This window comes from Aotus nancymaae, unplaced genomic scaffold (genome assembly GCF_030222135.1).
Source record: "Aotus nancymaae isolate 86718 unplaced genomic scaffold, 86718_ANA_hifiasm-v0.15.2.pri h1tg000016l, whole genome shotgun sequence".
In the NCBI taxonomy this organism is placed as follows: Eukaryota; Metazoa; Chordata; class Mammalia; order Primates; family Aotidae; genus Aotus; species Aotus nancymaae.
Genome location: NW_026988428.1, coordinates 47530240 through 47555257, shown reverse-complemented (window position 1 = coordinate 47555257; position 25018 = coordinate 47530240). Strand labels below are relative to the sequence as shown.

The window sequence follows — 25018 nt, the reverse complement described above, 5'->3', positions numbered from 1 at the left end:
ATTAGCATAAATGTATGAACATTTTTAAGACTCAATACATGTTGGAAGATTATTTTTTAAAGGGGTTATAATGAAATTATAATGCTTCTAGGACAACAATGTCACTCAAATCAGAAATCTGGGGTTCCTCTAAGACTGGTTGCTTTTCCTTGAAGAAGTTACCAATCTTATCAATTCTGGCTGATCAATTTTTTTTCTATAGGTCATCAGAATTTTTAAAAAATCTAATTAGGCTTCTTCTGATTAAAATTGTTTAAAGACTTACTATATTATTTTAGGATAGAGTTCAATTTTTTTTTAACTCATCCATAACTTCTGCCTAACTAGTCTACTTCACTTTCCACAAATCCCATACCCCATCCTTCAGCCTGGTCCTGAACTGCTAAGTCTCAAGCCCCACTTTCTCAGCTCTGTGCTTTCCCCAAGCCATTTCTTCTTTCCTAGACTCTCCCTCCTTCTCTTTGCCCCATACAATCCTATGTGTAACTCTGTAAAAGCTTTCTAGTAACTTCACCTTGTCTCCCAAGGAAAGAGATTAGGTCTTTCCTGCCTTGTGATTTTATAATACATTAATTTATTACTACATCGAGGCTATATAGTACACTGGTTAAGAGTTCAGACTCTAAAGTTGAAGTGCTGGTGTTCAAACTACCTTGTTACAGTCTGTGTAAAATTAAATAATTTTGTAAGGCCTCAGATTTTCCATTGACAAAAGGAAATGCTAATAGTCTCTGTCACAGGGTTTTATTGAGATGGTCCTTATTACACTTGAAATGTTGCTAGTATGCTTGTCACATTTACTTCTTTCCTCATAAACACAGTTTTTTGAGAGCAGGGACCACATCCTAACAATCGTGTTTGCACTAATCCCAGTGCCTACTCTGGTGCTTGGCACTCTGGAGGTACAGGATCTACATCTGTTGAATGAATAGCACTGAGTAAGGCCTGGTTTCTGTGCTCCAGTTTGCAATCTCATGAAGGTGCCAGACATACCAAAACAGCTTTCTAGATGGTGTGCTATGATAAATACTACACTGGGTGGGCCCTGGCCAGGGTCCCTATTCCTAGAGGGTTGTGGTCTTACCCCTAGAACCTCCGAGAAAGGAGAGAGAGGAAGAACAAAGAGCATAGTTAATACAACCACATACACACTGAGCAATCTATCAACTGATCTATGTGGTTGGATTCAATGACCCATTCAGAAGCACTGTGGCCTTTCACAGAGGTATTTTTAAAGTAAATCTATTGTGACCAGTCAAGAAATCCTGACTGTATGCTGAGTCACCATGGGAATAAAAAAGACAGAGAAAAACAAGATTAAATATTTAATGAGAGGGTTTCAAATGATTTTAGTGTCTCATGCTCAGTCAGTTTGGGATATAAATTCTGGTTAAAGGGATCAGGTCATATTTCCACAATGTGCGTGCTTTTAAGTTTCAAAGCTCATGTTCATGTGTCTCTATAATAATACATTCCCTTAATTAATGTAAATTCTGAAGACACAGGGAACAGTGTCTTCTAAAATGCCTAATGGAGAAAGTTGGGTTGCACTTGATGTCCTAAACCAAGTTCTGGGTAATATTTACAGTGTTTCTGCGCATTTCCCTTCTATCTGTCAAAAGACATGGTTTTGTACTTATTAAAATCACAACTAAGTACAAAGCTATCTAACTATCATGGAATTAGTTTCATGATCTACTTTACCCTAAGGGGGTAAAAATCAGAATTTTTTTAGACAAAACTCCATGCCATTAGAAAACAGGAAATTAGAAGGAATCATAAATACAGAGAAACCAGAGCTTGATTTCAAATCAAGACAAAACTTAACCATAAAGGGAACTATCTGGGGCATCTCTTACAATTACTAATACAACTGCTGGACAATGTGGTATTCCACATCCAGGGGGAAAAGGTCGGCTGTTGCTATGTTCAGCCTTCAAGCAGACTATTTGAAAGTTGTGTAGTCATCATCATCAAAGTCACTCATAACCTACCCCATAGAAACAGTACTTGAACGCGCTGATTAAGTAATTCAAGACTGAGACTTAAATCCTACAGGAAATAAAGTAGATGAAACAAGTGTCTACATTTTCATTTCCTTAGCTCTTCAATAAACGCATGAAGAGTTGTTTCTCTATTCAAAATGCTGATAAATTGGAAATACCTTTTCAGTGTCACTAAATGAATAATCAATTACATATAAATTCTCAGTGGCTGATGTAAATAAATGTACTTAATTAAAATCAGAATGAGTTATAAAACTGTTTCAGACTATAATATAATTAACTACAAATATCAAAAAATAGTTCCAAACCATTTTTTAATATGCTGAACTTTACAAAAATGCAATAGCTCAGCTTTATGAACAATTTCTCACTATTACCATAATAATATGTCTTTAGTGCATGAACTGGAGCCTACTAATTTATTAGTAAAGCCAACTGGACTTCTGTGACAGTCATGATTGTGAGAGATCCAAAGCTATACTGCTCCCTGGTGTGATCAAGAGCTCACATCTACAACCCAGGTAGCTGGGATTATAAGTATATTATGTAATGAAGCAAACTAGACCACATTATATAGGAAACCCATAACCTTAGTCTTAATAACACTGTGCTAAGAAAAAATCCAGGGACTAAGCAAATCAATAAGCAGGAAATCTGCTCATTTATAATGTAAGTCATCCATTGGATTAGCAAGCAAAAGGCAGAGATTCTTTGAGATACTGAAGTAAGTTCATTCATTCACATACTCACTCATGCATTTACCCATTCATTCTACTACTTTTAAACTGAGTGTCTCCTATGTGTTTAGGAAAGAAAAGTGACCTTACAGTCTAGGAGAGAAACAGAGGTAGTCAAAACAATTTCAATCCAGTCTGATTTATGCATCTTCAAACACTTTAAGCCAAGCAAAATCTCTGTATTTATATAATCTTACTCTGGAACTATACCCACAATTTTTAAAATAAACTAATTGATCTTTAAACATTTAAACAAAATCAGAAACTCCCTTTAAAGATTGACATTTGGCTGAATAGCACCATCTCAGAACTAAAGCCAGTTAACTGGTCACCAATCTGACAACAGATATAAGTAATGGTACCATAAAGAAATAGAAAAAGAAAAATATTCTTATGGACTAAGTATCCCTTTGACAAAGAACTTGGGTTGCTGAATACAATCAGAGAAATTTTAAAAATCCTTGTGGCTAATGGGCAATTGCACGTGAAATGGCAGGCACTTCAAGGGGGAAAATCCCCAAAACCTTCAAGAAGGGCCAAACTGTTTAAATATCTGCTTAAATATATTTAACTTCTCTGAGCTGTTTCCGCTGTAAAATAGGGAAGATTACAGTATATACTCCACAGGGTTGTTAAAAGGATTAAATGAGATGCCCATGGTTACGTGCTTAACAGGGTGTCTGGCACATACCAAACATTCCATAAGTATTATCTCTTACTGTCATTATGCCATTATTAGCTCAGCATCATATCTTCGTTTTATCTTGTGAAGTCACTTTCTGTTTCTCTAAATTCAAATGTAACCGTCTATTCATATAAACTTTCAAATCAGAATGTCTTAGTTAATTCAACACAATTCAAGATTTACTCTTTAGAATACTCAACTGTGTTTGTGGTACTGTATTAGGGAAGATAAAGTGCATTCCAGAGAATACTGCAAAACTGCAACAAAGCAGAGCTCTAGATCTGAGATAGCCTTGCTCACTGCAGATTGTTAGAAAGTCTTTCTTAGGGTAAAGTAAACCTGTCTCTGCTTAAGTTCTCCCAGTTGGTCTTAACTCCTGTTAAGACCTTAACTCCCTATCTACTCTATAAGGCTACAAGAGTTAAGATCAATTGGGGGAACTTATGTATAGAGACATTACTTTACCCTAAGAAAGGTAAAGTAAACCATCTTCCATATGACAGGTCTTCAAATATTTGAAGACAGCTATTAAGTCCTAGGTGAGACTACTTCCTTTGTACTAAATATTCCTAATGTCTCTTACTGCTGAAGTGGTAGCAGTCTGGAGCCTGTTAGGAACCGGGCCACACAGCAGGAGGTGAGGGGTAGGTGAGCGGTGGGTGAGCCACTATTATAATGCCTGAGCTCTGCCCCCTGTCAGATCAGCGGCAGCATTCTATTCTCATAGGAGCATAAATCCTATTGTGAACTCTTCACCCAAGGGATCTAGGTTATGTGCTCCTGTTCAGGATCTAACACCTGACAATCTGAGGTGGAACAGTTTTATCCCAAAACTATCCCCTTGCCCTTGGAAAAATTGCCTTCCATGAAACCAGTTCTTGGTGCCAAAAAGGTTGGGAACCACTTCCTTAAATGACACAGTTTAAAGAAATCAGAGCAAATTCTCCTTGCCTCACAGATAACTGTTTATTATTCTGCAGCTAGTGATGTTAAGTACATGTTTTTTATATTTCAAGGGGTGGAGGCTAAGATCTTAGGAGGATCAGGAAGCAACACAGGCCACTCAGTGACTTGTAATCACTTGCAATTGCCCTGTTTGGTGGAGTCGGTCTAAATCCATGTCTGCATAGTTACTGTAAGTCCAAGAATCTAGAACTCGGGATTAGATTCTTTCTTTTCCCAATAAGCTAAAGATCCATCAGCTAAAGAAGTAGAAGCCTTAAGAAAATCTGAATAGTATGGACTGAATAACAATATTCTGGATTTAAATTACTAACAGGGCTTTTATAAGTCAACAGCAAAAATCTATTCAACTCATTCTTAACGTACACCAGTGAGAACTCTTTCCCCCCACCCAGGACACACTGGTGGTTGACAACAATGAGAACTTTTTGAAGGCAATGTCAAATTCTCATGCATGCCCCCCTACAATCTGCCTCTCTAGACTTCAGGCAGCTGTTACCCACTGTTTATCCTTCGTCATGCCATAGGCTACACTCCTAATACCAGCCAGCTGGGTAAGAGATGTGAGCAATTGCTCTAGGCACAGAAGTGGCCTGATGCATCTTTAAAACTCATTGCCGTTAAGGGGCCACCAGGAGCCCTATTTACCCTTATCTTTCCCTAGCTTCATTTCCTAGATATGTGCTAGGCTTGATCAGAAATCCAGAGAATTGTCCTTGCTGGTCTTTCAGTATAGAAGAATGTACTTCCCAAATTCCTCTGTAAAATCCCACCAAATTTATGAGCTTGATTAAGTGTATTTTTCTCTCTGTGAGGCCTTTCTTCCAGCCAGAATGCTTTACTCAATCCTTTGTGCTCTCATGGTCTTAGGTCCTATCTAGCTAAGAGCAGTTACCAATTTGCAATGTAACTTTTATGTCTATAATTCCTTTCCTTAGTAGATTCTAAGATCCTGTGGGGGTACCAGTTGAAGATTTGTGTCTTACTTGCTCTTGTGACCTTAGTACCCACCACTGTGCCTATCACATAAAGGTTATCAATAGAAGTTTGTTGAATGAATAAAGAAATATAATGTCTATTTTGTTTCAGGAAAAAGCTGATTTCAGTAAAGTTAAGTTTCAGAAAAAAATAAAAAGGAAAGAGAAGTATAAGTTACTATGGATTTGCCATGACTTCTTTGGTAGAGTGACTGGATCTTGTTAAATAATAAAAGTTGATTATAATAGTAGAGCTGTGCAATCTTGATCTTTAGAGCTGAAGAGTTAAACCTTTTTTTTTTTTTTAAGAGATAGGGTCTTGTTCTGTCTCCTAGGCTGCAGTGCAGTGGTACAATCATAACTCACTGCAGCCTTGAACTCTTGGGCTCAAATCAGACTCCTGCTTTAGACTCCCAAGTAGGTGGTATTACAGGTGTATACCACCATGCCCAGCTATTTTTTAATTTTTATTTTTGTAAAGATGGGGGTCTTTCTATGTTGCCCAGGCTGTTTTGAACTCCTGGTCTCAAGCAATCCTCTAGCCTTGGCCTCTCAAACTGCTGGGATTACAGGTGTGAACCAATGTGCCCAGCTAAGATAAAAATTTTATGGACATGTTTGTTCAAGCCAGCACATTATCCAGTTATGGTTCTATGTGTTCACTTGAAACTGTTAAAGTTTAAAAAGTAAAAGTGGTGCATGTGTTTATTTACTACTAATTATTTAATATTGCTGTTTTTTCTCAATCTAAATAGTTTATATAACCAGTGGTTAATTTCTTTCCTTTTTTATAGACTTCTAAGTGGATTATATAAGGTATTTAGTTGGCAAATTTTCTAGTTCCTATTTAATTGCTTCACTGACAATAATATTTTTTCCTCTGAGACTTAAAAGGTACTGAAATAAATGTGACAGCCATATTCAGTATCTCTTCTGCAAGTGTATATTTTTAGGTTGATATATTCCAAGGTATCGCAAGTGTTTCTTAATTCAAATATTTGCTATATGTGCAATCTCCCCCAATATGGCATTTCTTACAGCTGCTGAAAATCTTTTAGAATCCCTACCATGTGGTATTAAACATAGTCTTCAACTAGTAAGAAAGTTGGCTAGCAACCAGAATACTGTTCTTAGGTTGCTTTAGAATTTGTTGATCTCAACTGCAGACACCTCAACATATGGTAGGAATGTTCTCTCCTCACCAGTTTCTTTCTTAAAGCAACATCTTCTTTCTCACATGAGAATGGGTAAGGATTCAGTGTGTCTATGCCTCTTTGAAAATGAACTTTATTAAGAGCTCATCTTTTATAAATCACTGAAACAGATTAAACCTGGTACTGAACAATATTTTTTAATTCCTTTTTCATGGGACGTGAGGGACTGGGTGCCTTTGGACCTACCCCATGTTTGTTCACTGAATCTGGACTTCCAAACCCTAAGATTGGAAAACAAACCAAAGTGGAATATTTCTTTTAAAAAAACTAGGATGGAAGACTCAATTAATTTGCATTAATGTTTCTCAGCTGGGGACAATTTTGCCCCCAGAGGACACTTGGCGTGTCTGAAGACATTTTTGGTTGTCACAACCAGTGAGGTGCTGCTAGCATTTACTGGGTTGAGAATTCCACAGCCATTTGAATTAATGTTCCCCTATAAGTAATATATCATTTTTCACTGGCTGCTTTCAGTATTTTTTTCTTTGTCTTGAGTTTTCAGTTTTATTATGATGTATGTGGGTATGGACACCTTCGGGTTCATCTAGTTTGGTTTTGCTGAGCTTCTTGAATGTGTAGGTTTATGTCATTTGCCAAACTTGGGAAATTTTCTTGCAATCATTTTTCAACTAGGTTTTTTTTAATGCTCCACACTCTTTCTCCTCTCCTTCAGGACCTCTGATAACACAAATGTTAGACATTTGGGTATCATTCCCAAAGTCCCTGAGGCTCTGTTCATTTTTTTAAAGGTATTTTTTCTCTCTGTTGCTCAGACCAGATAATATCTGTTAGTCTACCTTCATGTACAGTGATTCTTCCCCCTGTTATCTTCATTCTCATAGTTAGCCTGTCTAGTGAGGTTTTTTTGTTTTAGTTACTGCATTTTTCAGTTCTCAAATTTGCATTTATACCTTTTATTTCTTTGCTAAAACTTTCTTAATCTTTACACCTTCTGAAATCTCCCCAGTACTTTCTGGTTTCTAGGGCTCCTCTTTTCATCCCTTTAACTGGAAAGTTGGGGCTTTAGTTATTCTAATCTACTAAACACTCCTTATGACTGTGTCCACATCTGGGGCCAAGTGGCAGCAGAACAGACAGAAAATAAAACAACGGGTGGTTGCTCCACCCTCTTGGATCACAGCTCCTCTGATCAGGGAGGAAAGTTTCTCTCTTTCAGAGTTGGAGGGAATTGTAGGCCTCTGTTGGTGTCACTGCTACTGCTGTTGTCATTTTGGGAATGTCTGGGGATTAGGGCATGAGGAAGTAGCGAGAAAAAAGAAAAATGAAAAATTGAAGATCATCTTTATTTTCCCTTTTCTGCTTTTTTTTTTTTGTGTGTGTCACAGCTAAAGTATTCTCCTACAACCCTGTGTTTATGTAAGTCCGATGCCTACTTCCAGGTTTCTAGCTGCCTTGCATTTAGGCAGGAGAACACTGAAGGAAAAAAACTGGAAAACTTAACGCTAATTTGATGGAATTTTAAAAATCTGGTCATCTTCACCAATCTAACAGCTACTATTTAATTTTCAGTTTTTAAACTGCTGTAGGTGTTCAGTGGTTTTAAAGATGCCTTCAATGGGAAAGGCATGGTGGAGTATACTTATCAATTCACTCAAAACCAATGTTTATCTTTCAATTTCATCTACCTTTTGGGGAGGGCACAGGTCTTTACTTAGTGTTTCATTTAGTTTTTGCTGCAGAACAAAACATCCAAATTTAGTGGCTTAAAACAACATTTTACTTAGCTCAGGATTCTGTGGGTCAGTTGGGAGATTCTTCTCTTCTGGGCTGGCCTGGGTATGTTCTTTCTTGCATTTGCAATCATCCGGGGTCAGCTGGCAACTAGATGATCTAAGATATCCTCATTATATGTGTAATATTTGGCTGGCTGTCACTTAGGAGGCCTCAGCTGCCTTCCAAGTAGTCTTGTCCCTAATCCAGCAAGCTAGCTAGGACTTGATAACATGTTACATGTCCAAAAACATCAAAAAAGCACTTTTCAAGTATCTGATTGCACTGTTCCATTGACCAAAGCAGGTTATATGGCCAAGTCCAAGGTCGGTGTGGGCAAGAAATACTTCAGGAAGTAGATAAGAGGAAAGTAGATCATTTATGCTAACTTTGCACACAATCTACCCAAACTAACAGTGTATTCAGGAAAGTACACTACATATTTAAGATTGCTCTTCAGTTGCTTTTTAAAATGAGTAACAACTTGATTGTATCTAGAATTTTAGAGTTGTAACTTTCCCTCAGTTGTTCTTGCAGGTTTTGCTCCATTGTTTTCTGAAATTTAATATTACATGTAAGACCTAATCTGTGTTCTTTTTGAGAAATAGGATGGTTTTGTGGAATGCCTGTAGAAGTCATTTAAGTTTGAAGCTTGAAAGTACTATGTGTGTGTGTGTGTGTGTATGTGTTTTCAACAACTTTGTTTGAAAACTCACATTCTATTTTCATATTGTGATATTTTCTCAAGTGGTGATTCTTTTTCATATTATATTTTTTATTTTTAATTCTCAGTTCCTCCAGAGGTTGGCTGGAATCTTTTCTACTTTTCCCAAACCTTATTATCCCAACAGACTATTCTTTCTTCTCCCTTTGCTTATTACATGCTATCACTTTTAACTTCACGAAGAAACAGATATAGAGAATCCCACAATATCCTGCCACCCACCGAAAAAACTACCTGCATCCAGAGCAACTCTTCTCTCATCTCCAAATACAGTCTATTGCCAGAGGCTAACCCCTCTGCCTGTCTTTTGGGTCCCATTATCTGCCCCCTTGGCAGAGTCTTGGATCAACAAATTACACCTGTTCTCTCCTAACGTGCCGAGCTTCCCTTTTTGTGGCTCCTTTTCCTCAACATACTACTTTTGGATTTTTTTAGAGACAAGGTGTCACTCTGTTGCCCTGGCCAGAGGGCAGTGGTGTAGTCATTGGTTACTGTAGTCTTCAACTACTGGGCTCAAGCAATCCTCCCACTTCAGCCTCTTAAGTAGTTGGGAGTACAGGTGCACACCATCATGCCCAGCTAACTTAAATATTTTTTCTGTAGAAACCAGGTCTTGCTATGTTGCCCAGGCTGTTCTTGAACTCCTGGCTTCAAGTGACCCTCCTGCCTTGGCCTCCCAAAGCGGTGGGATTACAGGCATGAGCCACCAGGCCCGGCCCTCCTCAACATTTTAAACTAGTTTGTTCTAATGTCCGTTTTTTTTTGTTTTTGTTTTTTTACATACACACACACATACACACACACACACACACACACACAGCCCTTTCTTGACCCATGTTCTTCTTCAAATACCGGCATTATCTTTCCTCCTCTTTATAGGCAAATTTCTAGATGATATTGTCCACATTTCTGTCCTAACTTGCTCGCTCAACATTTCCTATTCTGCCCAGACTCCTGTCATGGAGATTACCAACAACCTTTTGCTGCTAAGTTCAATAGATGTCATGGACCTTTGCATTTTGACAACTCCCTCCTTGCTGCATTTTCTTCACTTAGCTTTCTGGACACCTCACTGACCTGCGTTTCTTCTCACTTCTCTGGCTCATCCTTCTCAGTCACTTTATAGGATACATTTCTTCTTCTCATCCTTTAATTCCTAGTTTTTCTTAGATACTCTTCCCTCCTCACCCTATATGTTCTCCCTGGTTTACCTCAACTACTCCCAAGATTTTAATGATCTGCCAAAGGTGGAAGATTCCCAGCTGTCTAGTCATGATCTCTCTCCTGAAGATCTTGGTCTGCTTATGGGGCTTCTCTACCCAGTTATCCACAGGCACACCCAAAAGTAAACACCATGTTTTCCACAATCCCTTTCCCATCACAGCCTCTGTGCCCTGAACCTTTTCCTCTCATATGACACCTATCACCCTGACACTGCCCAAGCCTGGGTGTAACCTCTGACTGTTCCCTCTACATCTCTTTCCTCTCCCACCCAGCCAATTACCCAGGCCTACATATTCTATCTCCACCACACTACTCAAATCCACCTGCTCCTCTGTCTCTGCTGCCACAACCAAGGAAGAGCATCCTCTTCTCTCATCTGGATTAGTCCCAGGAGCTGCAAACTGAGTCTTTCTGTCTTATCACCTTTCAATCCACTCTCCACACTTTAGGCACATGGAAAGCGGATCATGTCACTACTGTGTTTAAACCTGTGAATGGCATTCCACTGCTTTTAGAATAAATCTGAAAAGTCCTCAACATGGCCTTTAATTTCAACTTTCTTATTTTTCCAATCTTCTCTCTTGCCATCTGCTCTCTCCCATTCTTTGATTTACCTATAAAGAACACCCTTTTCCTCCACGAAATCTCTCATGCATGTGGTTCTTCACACACGCTGTTTCTTCCTGGAAGAGTTTTCTGCTCCTTTCCCATCATCTCTCCAACTAACTCTTAATAACTGATTCAAACTGCAGCTTTTCTGATCTTTAAGTCACAAGAAGTAAGGGGCTTCTCCCCCTTATTGTACAATTAACATGCTGTTCTGTAATTAAGATTGTAATTGTCTGTACTCTCCCACTGTAAGATCCAAGGGGCAGGGAGAAGGCCTGTGTTGGTTACTGCTGTAGCCCCAGCATCTTGACAAATGCCTGGGACAAAGAAAGCTTCAATAAGTGCTTACTCAAGAACGAATGAATAAACTATATTATAGATTGAGAGAAACTATGTATTCCTCTTTGTTTATTCATACTTATCCCTGTAAGTATGTGCATAATTATCTCTCTAAGGAAGTCCATACTTGCTGGTATTGTCTTAAGAGTCAAATAGGAGTTTGAGCTTAATTTTGAGCGACAGTTCTTGACTAATGTTTATATATACTGGATTTCCAAATATCTAAAAGAATGATGAAAAACAATATAAATAACCCTAAGAGCAATTTTCAGTTGGGAGAGTAAGGTGGGAACCTGTGCCATGGGAACCTTGGGTGAATTTCATGGTGCCTCTGGGTGCTTAGAGCAAAGTGTGGTGCACCACGGCCCCAAGTCTACCAATCTGTGACAGAACAGAGAGGAGGCTCCAGCGATGAGTCTCATCAGTCCTCCTAAGTGACCTGTGAAGGTGAGTTACTGCCAGGACCCACTCTGATTTCTTTCTCTTGGGAAGTAGGTTGTACATTATAGTGTTGCTTAAACTTAGCCTTCCTAATACTGGGTCTTGCTGAAATGCCTTGAAACATCTGTTATGCAAATGCCACTATCTTGAGTTTCTAATACAGATGTAAATCTTTCTTCATTACTTATTCCTTCAATAAATATTTACTGAGCACCTACCCTATGCCAGTCATTGTTTCAGTGAACAACACAAAGGTCTCTTCCCTTAGGAACTTACACTGGAACGGAGGGAAGACAGAAAGTGAACAAATAAGTAAGTACATAGTATGTCACAAAGGGATAAGTGCTATAAAGCTGGGGAAGGGAGGTGGGGATGTAGACTTTTGCTCTGAGTGTGGTGAGAGCCATTAAAAGATTTGGGAGAAGGAGTGATGGGCTCTGCTTGATGTTAAAAGAATTTTTCTAGTTTTTCCTATCTATGTATTTGATTGGTCATTTAACAAATAATTTGGGAAATAAGGTGGCTGGAGCCCATGTATGATCTGCTGTCTTAGTCAGAAGTCTTCTGATTTCATGTCTTCCTATTTTAACCATCCTAATGGTGCATAATCCAAGAGTAATTTTCAACTGGACCTGGAGAACAGGCAGATTCTCCACTAATAAACAGCATTTGGGGATGAATTATTTACTGGATAGAGTTCTCCTACTCCTTTACAGAAAACACTGGTATACTCTGGACCAAATCTTTTCCTTCAGATTTCAGTTTACAAAAAATAATTGTTTCATTGTGTGTTTTATTATACAATATGTTCACTGTATAAAATCAGAAACTACAGATAAGCAAATGGAAGAAAATAAAAGTAACTTAGAGATAGCCATTTAAAACAATTTACCCTTCTAGCTTTTAATTCTAGCTAAAAATAAGTTTTCAAGTATTCCTTGACCACTATTCTCAATGTAATTAATTATGAGTTCAAGTACAGGCAGGTATTACTTAACAACAGAGACATAGTCTAAGGAATGCGTCATTAGGCAATTTAATTGTTGTGTGAACATCACAGAGTGCACTTACACAAACCCAGATGGTAAAGCCTACTATACAATAGACTATGCCTGGTCTATATGGCATAGTCTGTTGCTCCTAGTCTACAAACCTGCATAGCATGTTATTATACTCAATGACGGTGGTCCCATAAGATTAGAAGGGAGCTGCCCTACACAGGTGTATCGTTTTTTATCTTTCGTACTGTAATTGTATTGTACCCTTTCTGTGTTTAGATACTCAAATACTTACCATTGTGTTACAGTTGACTTCAGTATTTGGTACTTCCTCTTGTTACATTAAATTTAAAGCCAGGCCAATCACACATACCTCCTGTTGTTACTGAATAATAAAGACAACAATGTAACTCCAAGAATAGCAGCACCAATAATTGTTATTCATTGAGCACTTATTATGTGCTTGCCATCCTAAAAAGCAATTTATAAATACAAATTTAAAATATTTTCTAAAATATTTCAGAAAATTGTATCATTGTGAAAAATGATAGTTTAGTTTTGGCTTATTTCTTAAAAAAAAAAAAAAAAGCTAGTCATAGAGTTGATAAAACCCAAGAGAACCAGCTAGCAGGGTTAGCTTGAACTATTCCTATTTATCCAGGCCCTATCAATAATTAAGCTGCCCCCTGAGGCCACCGGAATACTATTTAATTCTTCTGCAACACTGCACTAAAATGCTTTGAAAAAGTTCTTCTTGTTATATTATTTACTACTGTTATATAAGTATGCTAAATTACATGCAGTAGCTTACTACTAATAACATAGTCAATTAATTTTTCTGTGAATATATGACTTGTCTGTAAGTGACAGCCATGATCATCATTACTCCGGAAAAGCGAATGGTAAGAATTTAATTCAAAACATGAAATTCTAACAAAATTCAAAGGTCACCCTCTGACTTCATAATTCTACTTCAAAGAATGTAGCATAAGAAAAAAAATCATAGATTTATTTTTTATAAATCTATGACTTATAAAACAACAGAAAACTAATATGGCTTTGCACATAGTAAAGTACTATGTAGGGATGAGGTAGCCTATTTCCAGACATGAGAAATGCTAATAATATATCAAAATGGCACCTTTCCAAGCCATATAGAATGAAATCTCAATTCTGTAAAATACATATGTACATATGTAAATATATGTATACACATATAAATATTGAAAATATAGAGCCTAAAACTTAACAGTAGGTAGTATTAATATGGGCAATTATTATTTATTTTTATGTTTTTAGTGTTTTCTAAATTTCCTCAGTCTATATATATTTTTATATTTAAAAAGAAATAATCTCTTTTTTTACATATATAGATTGGTAGTTTTCAGATACTTTTAACTTATGGGTCTTTTTTAAAACAAGGTCAGAGCTTTAGAGATCTGTAGTAAAGTGGTATCTTTTATTAACTTCTATTAAAACATGTTTGAATATTAACCTATTTTAAATAATGTATTTGAAACAGTTTTTTTCCTCCATAAATGTATTTGAAACAGTTTTTTTTTTCATATTGGGGTATTTAAATAGAATTTGGCTATCTTTGATTAAAGTAAAAAATAAGTATGAATCTCACTAGCAATCTCTCCTTTCTTTTAGACTGAGCCACACAATCAGCAATACCAAAAGAATTTCTGTGAGTCTGACTCTGACAACCTATGGCATTTATGACAAAGGGGGGTTATTCTCAGTGGCTTTGGGCCAGTCTCTGTTGCTTTGAGTCCCTCCCTATAACTTGGATGATTGACAGATTTCATGCCTCTTCCCAGAATATCATTCTTCAGTTTTCATAAGAAATGATTAGGACAAGAACCATAGTGTCCTATTTCTCAGAAGTTTCTGACCCTATGCACTGAGTGACATTTCTAATCACCACCGAAAAATATCAACAGAGTGCATAGCAGCTATGAACTGTCTAAGACATATGGGCAAAGACAAGAATACATGCTAGTCAGCCTGACGCTGCAATTTATACCCTTGAGCATTTTGTTTCTTTATCCCTGAAGTGTGGATATAATACCTGTTCACTGAGCAGCCGTGAGGATATGTGAGCTGATTTATGAAAGCTGTAGAGTATAGTGTTTGGCACACAGCTAAAACTCAGTAAGTGACAGCTTACAGATGTCATCATTATTGGTGAAGAAATAAGATGAATTATACTTGTACATGTATTTATGCAAACCAAGGAAAGATAAAAACATATTAATGATTTTGAAACAATCTTTGGGGAAATGATAGACTTCAAGATAATTTAAAATCCACAGAGATAACCTAACACATTCAAATGCCACCATTTTATGGTATACCTCCCAAACTACATCTATTAACGTTCTTAAAATTGGTAAATAAGACCTTGTGATTAGGTGCTTAAATAAAGTGATTATTGCAAGCTGGTTATATAGCCTGTCCTGCAACTGTGACGGCTGACATTAATTACATTTTTATGTGTAGCATATGAACTGCACATTTTCTGGCTGCAGAACCAAACCAGATGCAGAGCACTCTGTTTCAGCATGAGTAATGGAAAGAAGGAAGCAAAAGCTCATGACTGCAGAAGGCAGGGCTGGAGAACAGGGCAAGAGGCACATCAGCCCTGGTTCTTTGGGAAACAAGTGAGGGCAGAAATGAAACAAGCCTCCAAATTTCTGAACTTCTCTTAAAATAGCTAAGCAGAACTTAAAAGGGTAAAAACAGAGCACTCTCCTGTCTGAGTTTACATTGTCTAAATCTAGTAGAAGGTCTGGAATTAAATAACCGTTGTCATTGAGTGAATGAAGAAATCAATTAGGACTCAAAGGAAAGGCTCTCCATGTCAAATAGCTATGGGGGATTTAAGAGGCATGGAATCTCGGCCAGCTTGTGCATTCACTTGGATAATCCCTGATTTCCCACTAAATGTTTAAAGGTGAGGACAAAAATTTTCACTTAGCCACAAGCAATGCTGTTATAAGGACACTTATCACTGTTTGCTTACAAATATTGTTTGGAACTTCATAATAAGTGGTAAATAAAACTGATTCTCTGGATGTGTTTTTCAAATCATTTTGAAAACTCTATACTCTCCTTAGAAGATACATTTGGTATAACATCTGTTATAATCTCACATTACATAGTTATTGTAGGTATACAGAATAAGTGCTTATAATATACATAATAAAGATATTAAAGTTACCAGGACTTATTAAGTCCAGACACTAGGCTAAGTGGCTTTCCATATGTAACTCATGAATTCTCTAAACGACTATATCTACTTTATAGCTGCAGAAACTGAGGCTTACTTATTTACAAATATTCTCAAGTCCACATGGCTCCCAACAGTGGCAAAGCCAAGATTCATACCAAGAATATCTGATTTCAGAGCCTAAAAGCTGAATCACTGTTATTCTGACCAACAGGCTTCATTTAGAGTTTTAAAGGCATAAATGTAAAATTATCAGTATTTGAGTAGTTGAATATTGTTGTTTTTAAAGTGCTTCACTTTTTTTTTTAAAACTGTTGAAAACTGTCAAGTTTAGGCAACTATGTCTATAACTGGTTCTTATGTAATTAAGATTTATGTCTTGAAGCTGTTCCCTATAATGCCACATGGAATTGGGTATTTCTACAAGTGTTTTCTTGATTATTATATCAACTGGAACACAAAAAAATTCCTGAAATGACCTGCTTTAAACTCCTTATCAGACAGAATAATTTAAGTAACAGGATTTTCTGTGATTGAGTAAACTGTGTAAGATGCAGCTGTTTAAGAGGCCAAAACTATCAGGCACACAGCATTTATTTGGATCTCCATACAGACATGGGGATGTTATTGAAATATGAGGAAGTCTCAAAATCTCCCAAGGAAAACAAGCATTCTGCTCACTAATGACTCCACAGAGTTCTAAAGGCTGCTTCAGATTCACGCTAATGATTTCTTTCCATTTTGATAGAAATAGGCTTCTGACCTAGAACCATAACAATAGAAGAGCTAGAGAAGAGGAAGATTGGTGATTAAAACCCATTTACGCCTAGTATTCTACTACTGGAATGCTAAGCATGTGGGAGTAATTCATCTTACTGGTCAAGATCATTGCCAAGTTCTAATTACAAAAATTCAAAAAATTACGACCTCAGGCATGAATGGGTTAAAAAAAAAAAGGCAGAAAAACCTAGTTTTGCTTTCTAATCTAAAGGGACCTGGAATTCTTTGGACTTGGCAGATACAGATTCCGGCTTCCAGTTCTTTCAGATGACAAATGTGTGCTAGGGGTTGATCTTGCCTCTCTGTAAGCTCTGACCTCTTCCTTGTGCCCTCTGCCTCTCTTGTTCTTTATTCTTCCAGCAATAACAAAGAAGGAAAGGTGAGGTGTGGAGTCTGCTGTGTTCACTGGAGGAAGGCAGAATTTCACACCTGTAATTGTAATGATTTGTTACCCTTCCAGGTGGTCAGCAATGGCTGGGAATGAGAAAGCTATTCAGAAAGCATGGAGCATTCCCCCTACTAAATGCCAAACTAACCAGGAATCCACTATAAATAGGCAGTTTCCAAGGATGTAATTCTTTGAGAACCAGAAAATCTGGATAAGAAGAGAACTCCTAGGTAGTAAGCAAGCAGGCATGTCTGTTTTTGTCTCTGTCTCTCTCTCTCTGTGTGTGTGTGTGTGTGTATTTAGTGTGCATTCTCCAGGACATTCCTCAGGAGCCAGCAGCTCATTCCTCCAACTACTGGGAATACTGGCTGCTAGCTGTTGAAACTCACAGCTGATCCATCTCTGGGATTTTACCTTCCACCAAAGAGAGCTGCCTCACTCCAAGATTACTTAATCCCTCCCCAGAACAAAGGCCAGGTCTTCTTGCCTGACTATAAGACCACTCCAAAGGCCATCCCAGCCCCAGAGCACTCACAGGTGCAGCCTCTCCCTCTGCCCAATTTTGCCTTTCTTGCTCCCTCAAGAATGGAAAGCCTGCTTGTGAATCTCTGGAATGATCTCCCAAGATCACAAAGCAAGTAAGCAGAAGAGCTGAGATTCACAAATCCAAATCTGTTTGACTCTTAGCCCTAGGTTTCTATCAACTTTATCAAGCTCTTGACTTTGACTTACAAAATACACATCCTCACATTTTAGCAAGAAAGACAAAGTCCCTTCTTCTATGACTGTCCTTTCTAGCTTCACAACCCATCACCCACTTCCATACAATCCCTAGTCCAATCATATCAAACTCCTTTCTTTCCCTGGTCATGTTCATGCTCTCCTTCCCTGGAATAGCTCATTGTTCTTCTCTGTTTGATGAAAGCCTCCTTCTCCTACAAGTCTCACTTCAAGTGTTCCCTTTTCTGTGAAGAATTTTCTCATTCCCTAGGTAAAGTTAAGATCTCCAGCCTTCAATTTCCATTTAGCATAGTAACTGTTAATTACTGTAATGAGCTCTTTGCAGGCAAGGACATGTCTTTAACTCTGCCCCCCCACCACCAGACATTTTAAAGATGTTTTGTTGAATGGATAAATAAATGAACTCAGGAGGGGTACTGGTCCTAGAGGCCCTGTCTGAATAAGAAGCATTATATAGTACCATATGAATTTGGATAAATTGTGACCTCCTTGAGCACCAGGACTAGTTTTTTCTTCATCTTTGTAGCCTTTCCAACACCTATCATTGTAGTCTCCTGCCCATGGGAGAGGCTCAGAAAAACCTGCTGAACCAAATGAGGTCTCTGCAAAAAGAGCTCATGTACAAGAAAATTATTTCACTTTCTTGGCTCTGTCTAAATTATCTTTTTTAAACTCTACTATTCAAGACGCACAGGCTATTTCTCTTCATATCTCTTCTTAAATGATATGCTCCTTAGTTTCAATTTTTAACATTTCTCCTTTGTTTGAAATATATTTTTTTCCTATTTAATGGAGCATAAGGTGACTTAGAGCTTGCTAAATTCCCTTTCTAGGTCAGAAATCAAATCTAATGTGGATACATCAAACATGACTAAGAAATTTTCCAGCTGGCCTGCTTAACACTATGTCTTTGTTTTAAGAAGGCTCTTTCAAACATAAATATGTCATTAATCTACAGGGTGGTTTTTCTCTCCCCTACTTTCTGAAACTAATAATTACTGAGTAGAGGTACAGGTATAGGTAGAGGCATCGACATTCCTAATACAAAGCTGAGGGGGTGGGGGAAAACTCTCATCTTGCAAGCATAAAAAATAAACACTAGTTGTACTGGGCAAGTAGCTGCATTCTCTACACAGGAAATGGTCCCATTTTACTATTTGTGCTCAACAAAAATGTCCACACCACAAAAAAATTGCTGGGAGTTGGCTAAGACTCGTAACAATGATAAGAAAACTTCAAAGCCCAGTTCTTGTTTTTTAATAGATTTGGGAAGGAGGAAGCTCACTAGTGTGTAAGGGATGGAATTTTCTATGCCCTGCGAAATTTTCTTCATGTCACTCTCTCACAGCCTCTGCTGCTAGTCTGGTGAGACTAAGAGAGACTGTGTTAACATCTTCTCAAGAGAGCAGCACATATAATAATCTTGTTCTTCACAAGCTTCTCACCATGTATGAGTCCCAAGCAAAGAACTCAAGGCATTTACCCTCTGGTCTGATTTTTCATGAGTACAGGTAGTCCGTTCCTGGGCAGAGGTGCAATTTGCAGGAACATCTTACTTCAAAATTTTTGCTCACATTGTTTAGTTCACAGATTCACTGACTTATAACTCTATAATTATGCATTATACCTTTTTATTCCGTGTCTTTAAAACATTAATTCCTCTAATTTTTAATCGTTTATTCTGTGTCTCTAAAGAATTCATTCATGCACCTAATTTTTCAGATACCGTTCTCAGTCCTGGTTATAGGCAAAGCAGTTTTTGGAAAGCATGGCAGGATTTATGGAATGTACCTTTTTAAACATCCTGGTAGAATCCTCACTTATCTGCATGAACCGCATAATCACGTTGTTCAGATAGATGTCACTCAAGGTTGCATGGTCTTTGCTTTCTCTCCTTACTTGGTTCAGGAGCAAATACCAGCAGTTCACGGGAGACAACAGGTTCTGGTCTTTCCTAAGAAGTGAAGAAAAACAGAATTATCATCTATTTCAAAGCTGCCCCACTCAGATGAGTGAAGTCACCAAGGCAAACAGAGGAGCCACAACAGATGGATATTGTTGCTGTGCTTCCTGAGCTGAGCATTTCTCAGACCAGGACACTTGTCAGCCAGCAGAACAGCCTTCCAGCCTGTGGACGGCACAGAGCCAGCAATTGTCCAGGTTTGGAAGAAAACACGTGGGCCAAGAACACTGGTGAAAACCCGTATTCCTGACAAGGACCATGGGACCCTCACGTACACAGTGCTTATGCAGGCCCACAGCTTTCAACACTCCATTGAAGAAAGCGATTTATGTTTACATAAAAATGTATTGACTACTGTCTCAGACAGACTGTGGTTTTGCCCAGCATACAAAGTCTGCTTTGAATGTTCAGTCTGTTGCTGGAAAAGAAATTTGGCTAGTTATGCGTTCCATGGAACATAAATTCGAGGGTTATTTATTAATCCTCTGATACATAACCTCCAGTCTCCCAAAAACTATTCCTGGGAATCTGAACTTTATTGCATTGTCTCAAGGCTCATGAAGAGAACCATGAAGTTGCTGGCTTATGACCTGTCACATGTCCTGTTGAAACCCATTAAACTGTTTCAAATTCATAACTGCTCCTTGTTTTATTCTAGATAATAAACTAAAAGTTAATATAAACTGCATAAAAAACTTTTAAAAAATCTTAAAGAATAACTCAACAAAAACAGTGAGCAACTGAAATGATACTGCTTAAGAAAAAGTACACTTAAAACAATTTTTGCAGCCAGGCATGGTGGCTCACACCTGTAATCCTAGCACTTTGTGAAGCCGAGGTGGGTGGATTGCCTGAGATCAGGAGTTGGAGACCAGCCTGGGCAACATGGTGAAACCCCCTCTCTACTAAAAATACAAAAATTAGTTGGGTGTGGTAGTGGGCACCTGTAATCCTAGCTACTTGAGAGGCTGAGGTACAAGAATCGTTTGAACCTGGGAGGTGGAGGTTGCCGTGAGCCAATATGGCACCACTGCACTTGAGCCTGGGTGACAGGGCAAGGCTCTGTCTCAAAAAAAAATTTTTTTTTGCTTGTTCTTTAAAAATTAACTGTAAAATGGCAACATGGCAGAGAGTCCTTATCCTAATGCAGAAACAAAAGCTCCCTTTAATCAGACATGTTATCCTCCTATGATTCATGATCATTTATGACTGAATAATAATTAAGTTAGGAAAGAAATGATGAAGTCGGGTCTTTCTGCTATTACGTCTCTCAGATTCAGGATTTAATACTGCATTAAGTCAGTACCCTCTCTAGAAGAAAATGAAAGCAGAAGATGGAAGCAGGAATGGGCATGGGGAAGAAAGGCCTGATTTAGGTTCCTAGCACTTGGCACCTGTGAGGGCAGCCTCCCATTCTCCCCACTGGCACACTGAAGAATTATATCTTTCACCCTGCAACCTCCTTTTTCTTAATACCACCAGGCAAAGAGCAGTGGTTCTACAGCAGGTAACTGGGACTTCTCTACTGACAGTTTCTGTCTACCCAGACCCATATAGTAAGGTAAATGTTGCCTTATTTCTATGAACCTTCACGTAGATCTTCTTTGCTGAAGTAACCCACAAATTCTTTCAGAACATTTCATGCTTCATCATATCCTCAGGGCCTTGCGCCATAGTAAGCATTAAATAAGTGTTATTTCACTTATTGCATGAATAATTGTTATTGCCTTAGTAATAATAGTAGTACTGATATCAAAAATAATGACAGTTATCATTTACTGAGCACTTACTGTGAAAAGTAATATCCATGTCAAGATCATGGCCTCTGGAGCTGCACTGTCTAGGTTCACAAACAGAACTACCCTTTACTAGCTATGTGATCTTGGGCAAATGATCTCAACTGCTCTGTGCCTCAGTTACTTTGTAGAATGGGTAAAATAACAGTGCTTTCATAAGAACAATCTTATGATTGTTCATGAGAATCACTGGAGTTAATATATATTTTAAAATACTTACAATAATGCCATGTATATATGATAAGTGCTACACAGAGTTAGCTCTTTTATCCAGGGGCTAATATAAAGACTTCACAGACAGCAACTCTACTTAATCCTTATTACTACCATTTGAGGCAGAGATTCTTTGTATCTTGCTTTTTTTTTTTTTTTAAGACGGAGTTTTGCTCTTGTTGCCCAGGTTAGACTGCAATGGCATGATCTCGACTCTCTGCAACCTCCTCCTTCTGGGTTCAAGCGATTCTCCTGCCTCTGCCTCCCAAGTAGCTGGGATTACAGGCACCCACTACCCACACCTGGCTAATTTTTGTATTTTTAATAGAGACAGGGTTTCACCATGTTGGTCAGGCTGGTCTCGAACTCCTGATCTCAGTTTATCCACCTGCCTCAGCCTCCCAAAGTGCTGGGGTTACAGGAGTGAGCCACCGCACTTGGCCCTTTGTATCTTTTCCATCAGTGAAAGAATGGAAGCTTAGCAAGGCATACTGATTTGATAAAGACCAAACTTAGTGTTGCCCAGGCTGGAGTGCAGTGGCACAATCTCAGCTCACTGCAACCTCTGCCTCCTGGGCTCAAGCGATTCTCCTGCATCAGCTTCCTGAGCAGCTGAGACTGCAGGCGAGCGGCATGCCCAGCTAAATTTTGTATTTTCAGTAGAGACAAGGTTTCACCATATTGGCCAGGCTGGACTTGAACTCCTGACTTCAGGTTATTGACCTACCTCAGCCTCCCAAAGTGCTAGGATTACAGGCGTGAGTCACCACACCCGGCCGAGAGAGTCTTTTCTGAGTCTATGGAGGCTGAACCAAGCCTTGCTCTATGGAGTGGCATCTTTGGGTCAAAGATTGTTCTACACAATAAGTGTCCCCGAACTGAATAAGAACGAGATTCCAGAGTATAGCTTAATTAATTGGTAATGTTATCATGCTAACGATGCAACATTTGTTTGGTTAAAAGGGGAAGGAATATGCAGTGCATATCCTGGCCAATTTATCAATCATATTAAGGATTTCATCATGTTTCTCACTTAAGGGTCATAAAACCCCATTAGGTTAGGACACCAAGGATTAGAGAGGTTAAGTAACTTAACCAAAGTCACGAAGTGGAGCCAATATTCAAACCTAAATCTGGTTGACTCTTTTTTCCCAATCCTGTTTTATCCTTTTCACAGACATATTCATCTTATCTTCAGTCCCATATTTAATAATAAACTTACTCAAGTTAAAGAAAATTTCAAACTGCTTACCTTTCAAAGAAAACTACCAAATAAACCAGGAGAAAGAAAAATGCATTCATTCACCATGGGGCTAGATAAGGTATATAAACCCATCTATTATTCTCCCTTCACAGACACTAATTACCAAGTGCAAAACACAGAAGATACTCAAAAATATTTACTGAATGGGTTGAACGCAGTGGCTCATGCCTGTAATCCCAGTACTTTGGGAGGCTAAGGCAGGTGGATCACATGAGGTCAGGAGTTCGAGACCAGCCTGGCCAACATGACAAAACTCTGCCTCTACTAAAAATACAAAAATTAGCCAGGCATGGTGGTGTGCACCTGTAATCTCAGCTACTCGGGTGGCTGAGGCCTAAAAATTGCTTGAACCCAGGAGGAGGAGGTTGCAGTGAGCCGAGATCGCGCCACTGCACTCCAGCCTGGGTGACAAAGCAAGACTCCATCTCAAAAAAAAAAAAAAAAAAAAAAAAAAAAATTACAGAATAGATGAATGGGCTGTCTTCTTAATTGCAACTGCTTTTAAAAAGAAACAGTTATGTTACTATGAATGTGAGTATAGTACTGGCTCCAGCCTCTACTTCCCAGTCCTGCTCTCTGTCAAGTACATTTAACATTCATTCACCCTGGAGATCATCATTAAGATTAATTTTTATGCTGGACCAACAGTAAAGGTTAAAGTTGAGAGATGGGGGGAAGGGTGGGGAAGAGAGAGAAGAGAGAGAGTGAGAGAAAGGAAGAAAAAAGAGAGGAGAGAAAAGAGAGGAGAGAGAGAAAAAGAAACAGAGAAGACGAAAAAAACCAAACACTTGTGTTTGCTTCTGCACAAGTGTCCCAGGTGATAGCTCCCATCCTATTTTTTTATGCAGGGTCCAAGGTCGTGGAGAGGTATGAAATGAACAGAACTACAAAGCCAATGGTGAAAGAAAGGCATGCTTCTCAGCAGCTTCCAAACGGGAGCCCAGGCTGAACAGCAAGGTCTCCTTGTTGTGCCCTGTGCAGGTCAGTAGAGGGTTTTCTGTTTTACCATTTCACTGATAATAGTAGCTCTTCTGGTTCTGGGATGCAATGCAATGGGGCTGGTGGGGAGGAAACCCTCAGTTCCAAACCTTTACTTGGCACAGACCTCATCTTCTCTCCCCATGTGAAATTAAAGGGTGGATACAACTTCCACATAGGTTTTCAGTTCCCTTTTCTTTTTTTGGCCCCTGGAAATTTCCCTTACTTTCCTGTGAGTTCAGTTTTATATTTAAAATGAGGTCCATTATATATTAATAAGGATTTCTGCGAGTTTTCAGACAGACATGTTTTTCAGATTATCTGGCCGGCTGTATTTACAGAAATGAAAGCCTGCATTGTCTTTTTACTGTCTCACGAACAGGTCAACTTCTCTCTACCTGCAGTGTTGTTTCTCATGCCCCTGGAAAAGGTCTCAACTGGCCAGGAAGATCCACAGGCCCCCGGGACCTGCTCTGATTGACACCTGCAGCCATGTAGCTCATCGCCTCCCTGGTCACTCCCACTGGACTACATCTGTTCTGCAAACCTGCCGTACATCCCTTCCCTGCTGGCCCCTTGCCCACGATGTTTCCCTTGCCTGGACTATCCTCCTCTTCTCTCCTTTACTGGCCAACTTGTCCTTCAGGTCTTTGCTTCGATGCTTCTTCTTTCAGCACCTTACCTTCCCCACCTCCAACACAGAACAGATATCAGTTGGGTCTCTCCAGGGTCTCCCATGCCTTTCCCTGTTGGAGCACTTGCTTACTTCACTGGAGTTGTCTGCTTACTTGTCTCTCTCTGTCCTGAGGATTTTTTTTTTTTTTTGAGATGGAGTCTCACTCTATCACCCAGGCTGGAGTGCAGTGTTGCGGTCTCAGCTCACTGCCACCTCTGCTGCCTGGGTTCAAGCTATTCTCCTGCCTCAGCCTCCCGAGTAGCTGGGATTACAGGTGCATGCCACCTTGCCTGGCTAATTTTGGCATTTTTAGTAGAGACGAGGTTTCACCATATT

At 38.8% G+C, this 25018-nt stretch overlaps 1 protein-coding gene across 2 annotated transcripts in view; it reads right to left on the bottom strand.

Annotated features, from left to right (window-relative positions):
• Positions 1 to 25018, bottom strand: part of SRGAP1 (SLIT-ROBO Rho GTPase activating protein 1) — a 313613-nt gene that overhangs the window by 143736 nt on the left and 144859 nt on the right. For both annotated transcript variants that reach the window (XM_012444906.3, XM_012444907.3), the window contains exon 3: positions 19584 to 19746. In XM_012444906.3, coding sequence (XP_012300329.2) covers positions 19584 to 19746 — 163 coding nt within the window. The remainder of the gene's footprint in view (positions 1 to 19583; positions 19747 to 25018) is intronic.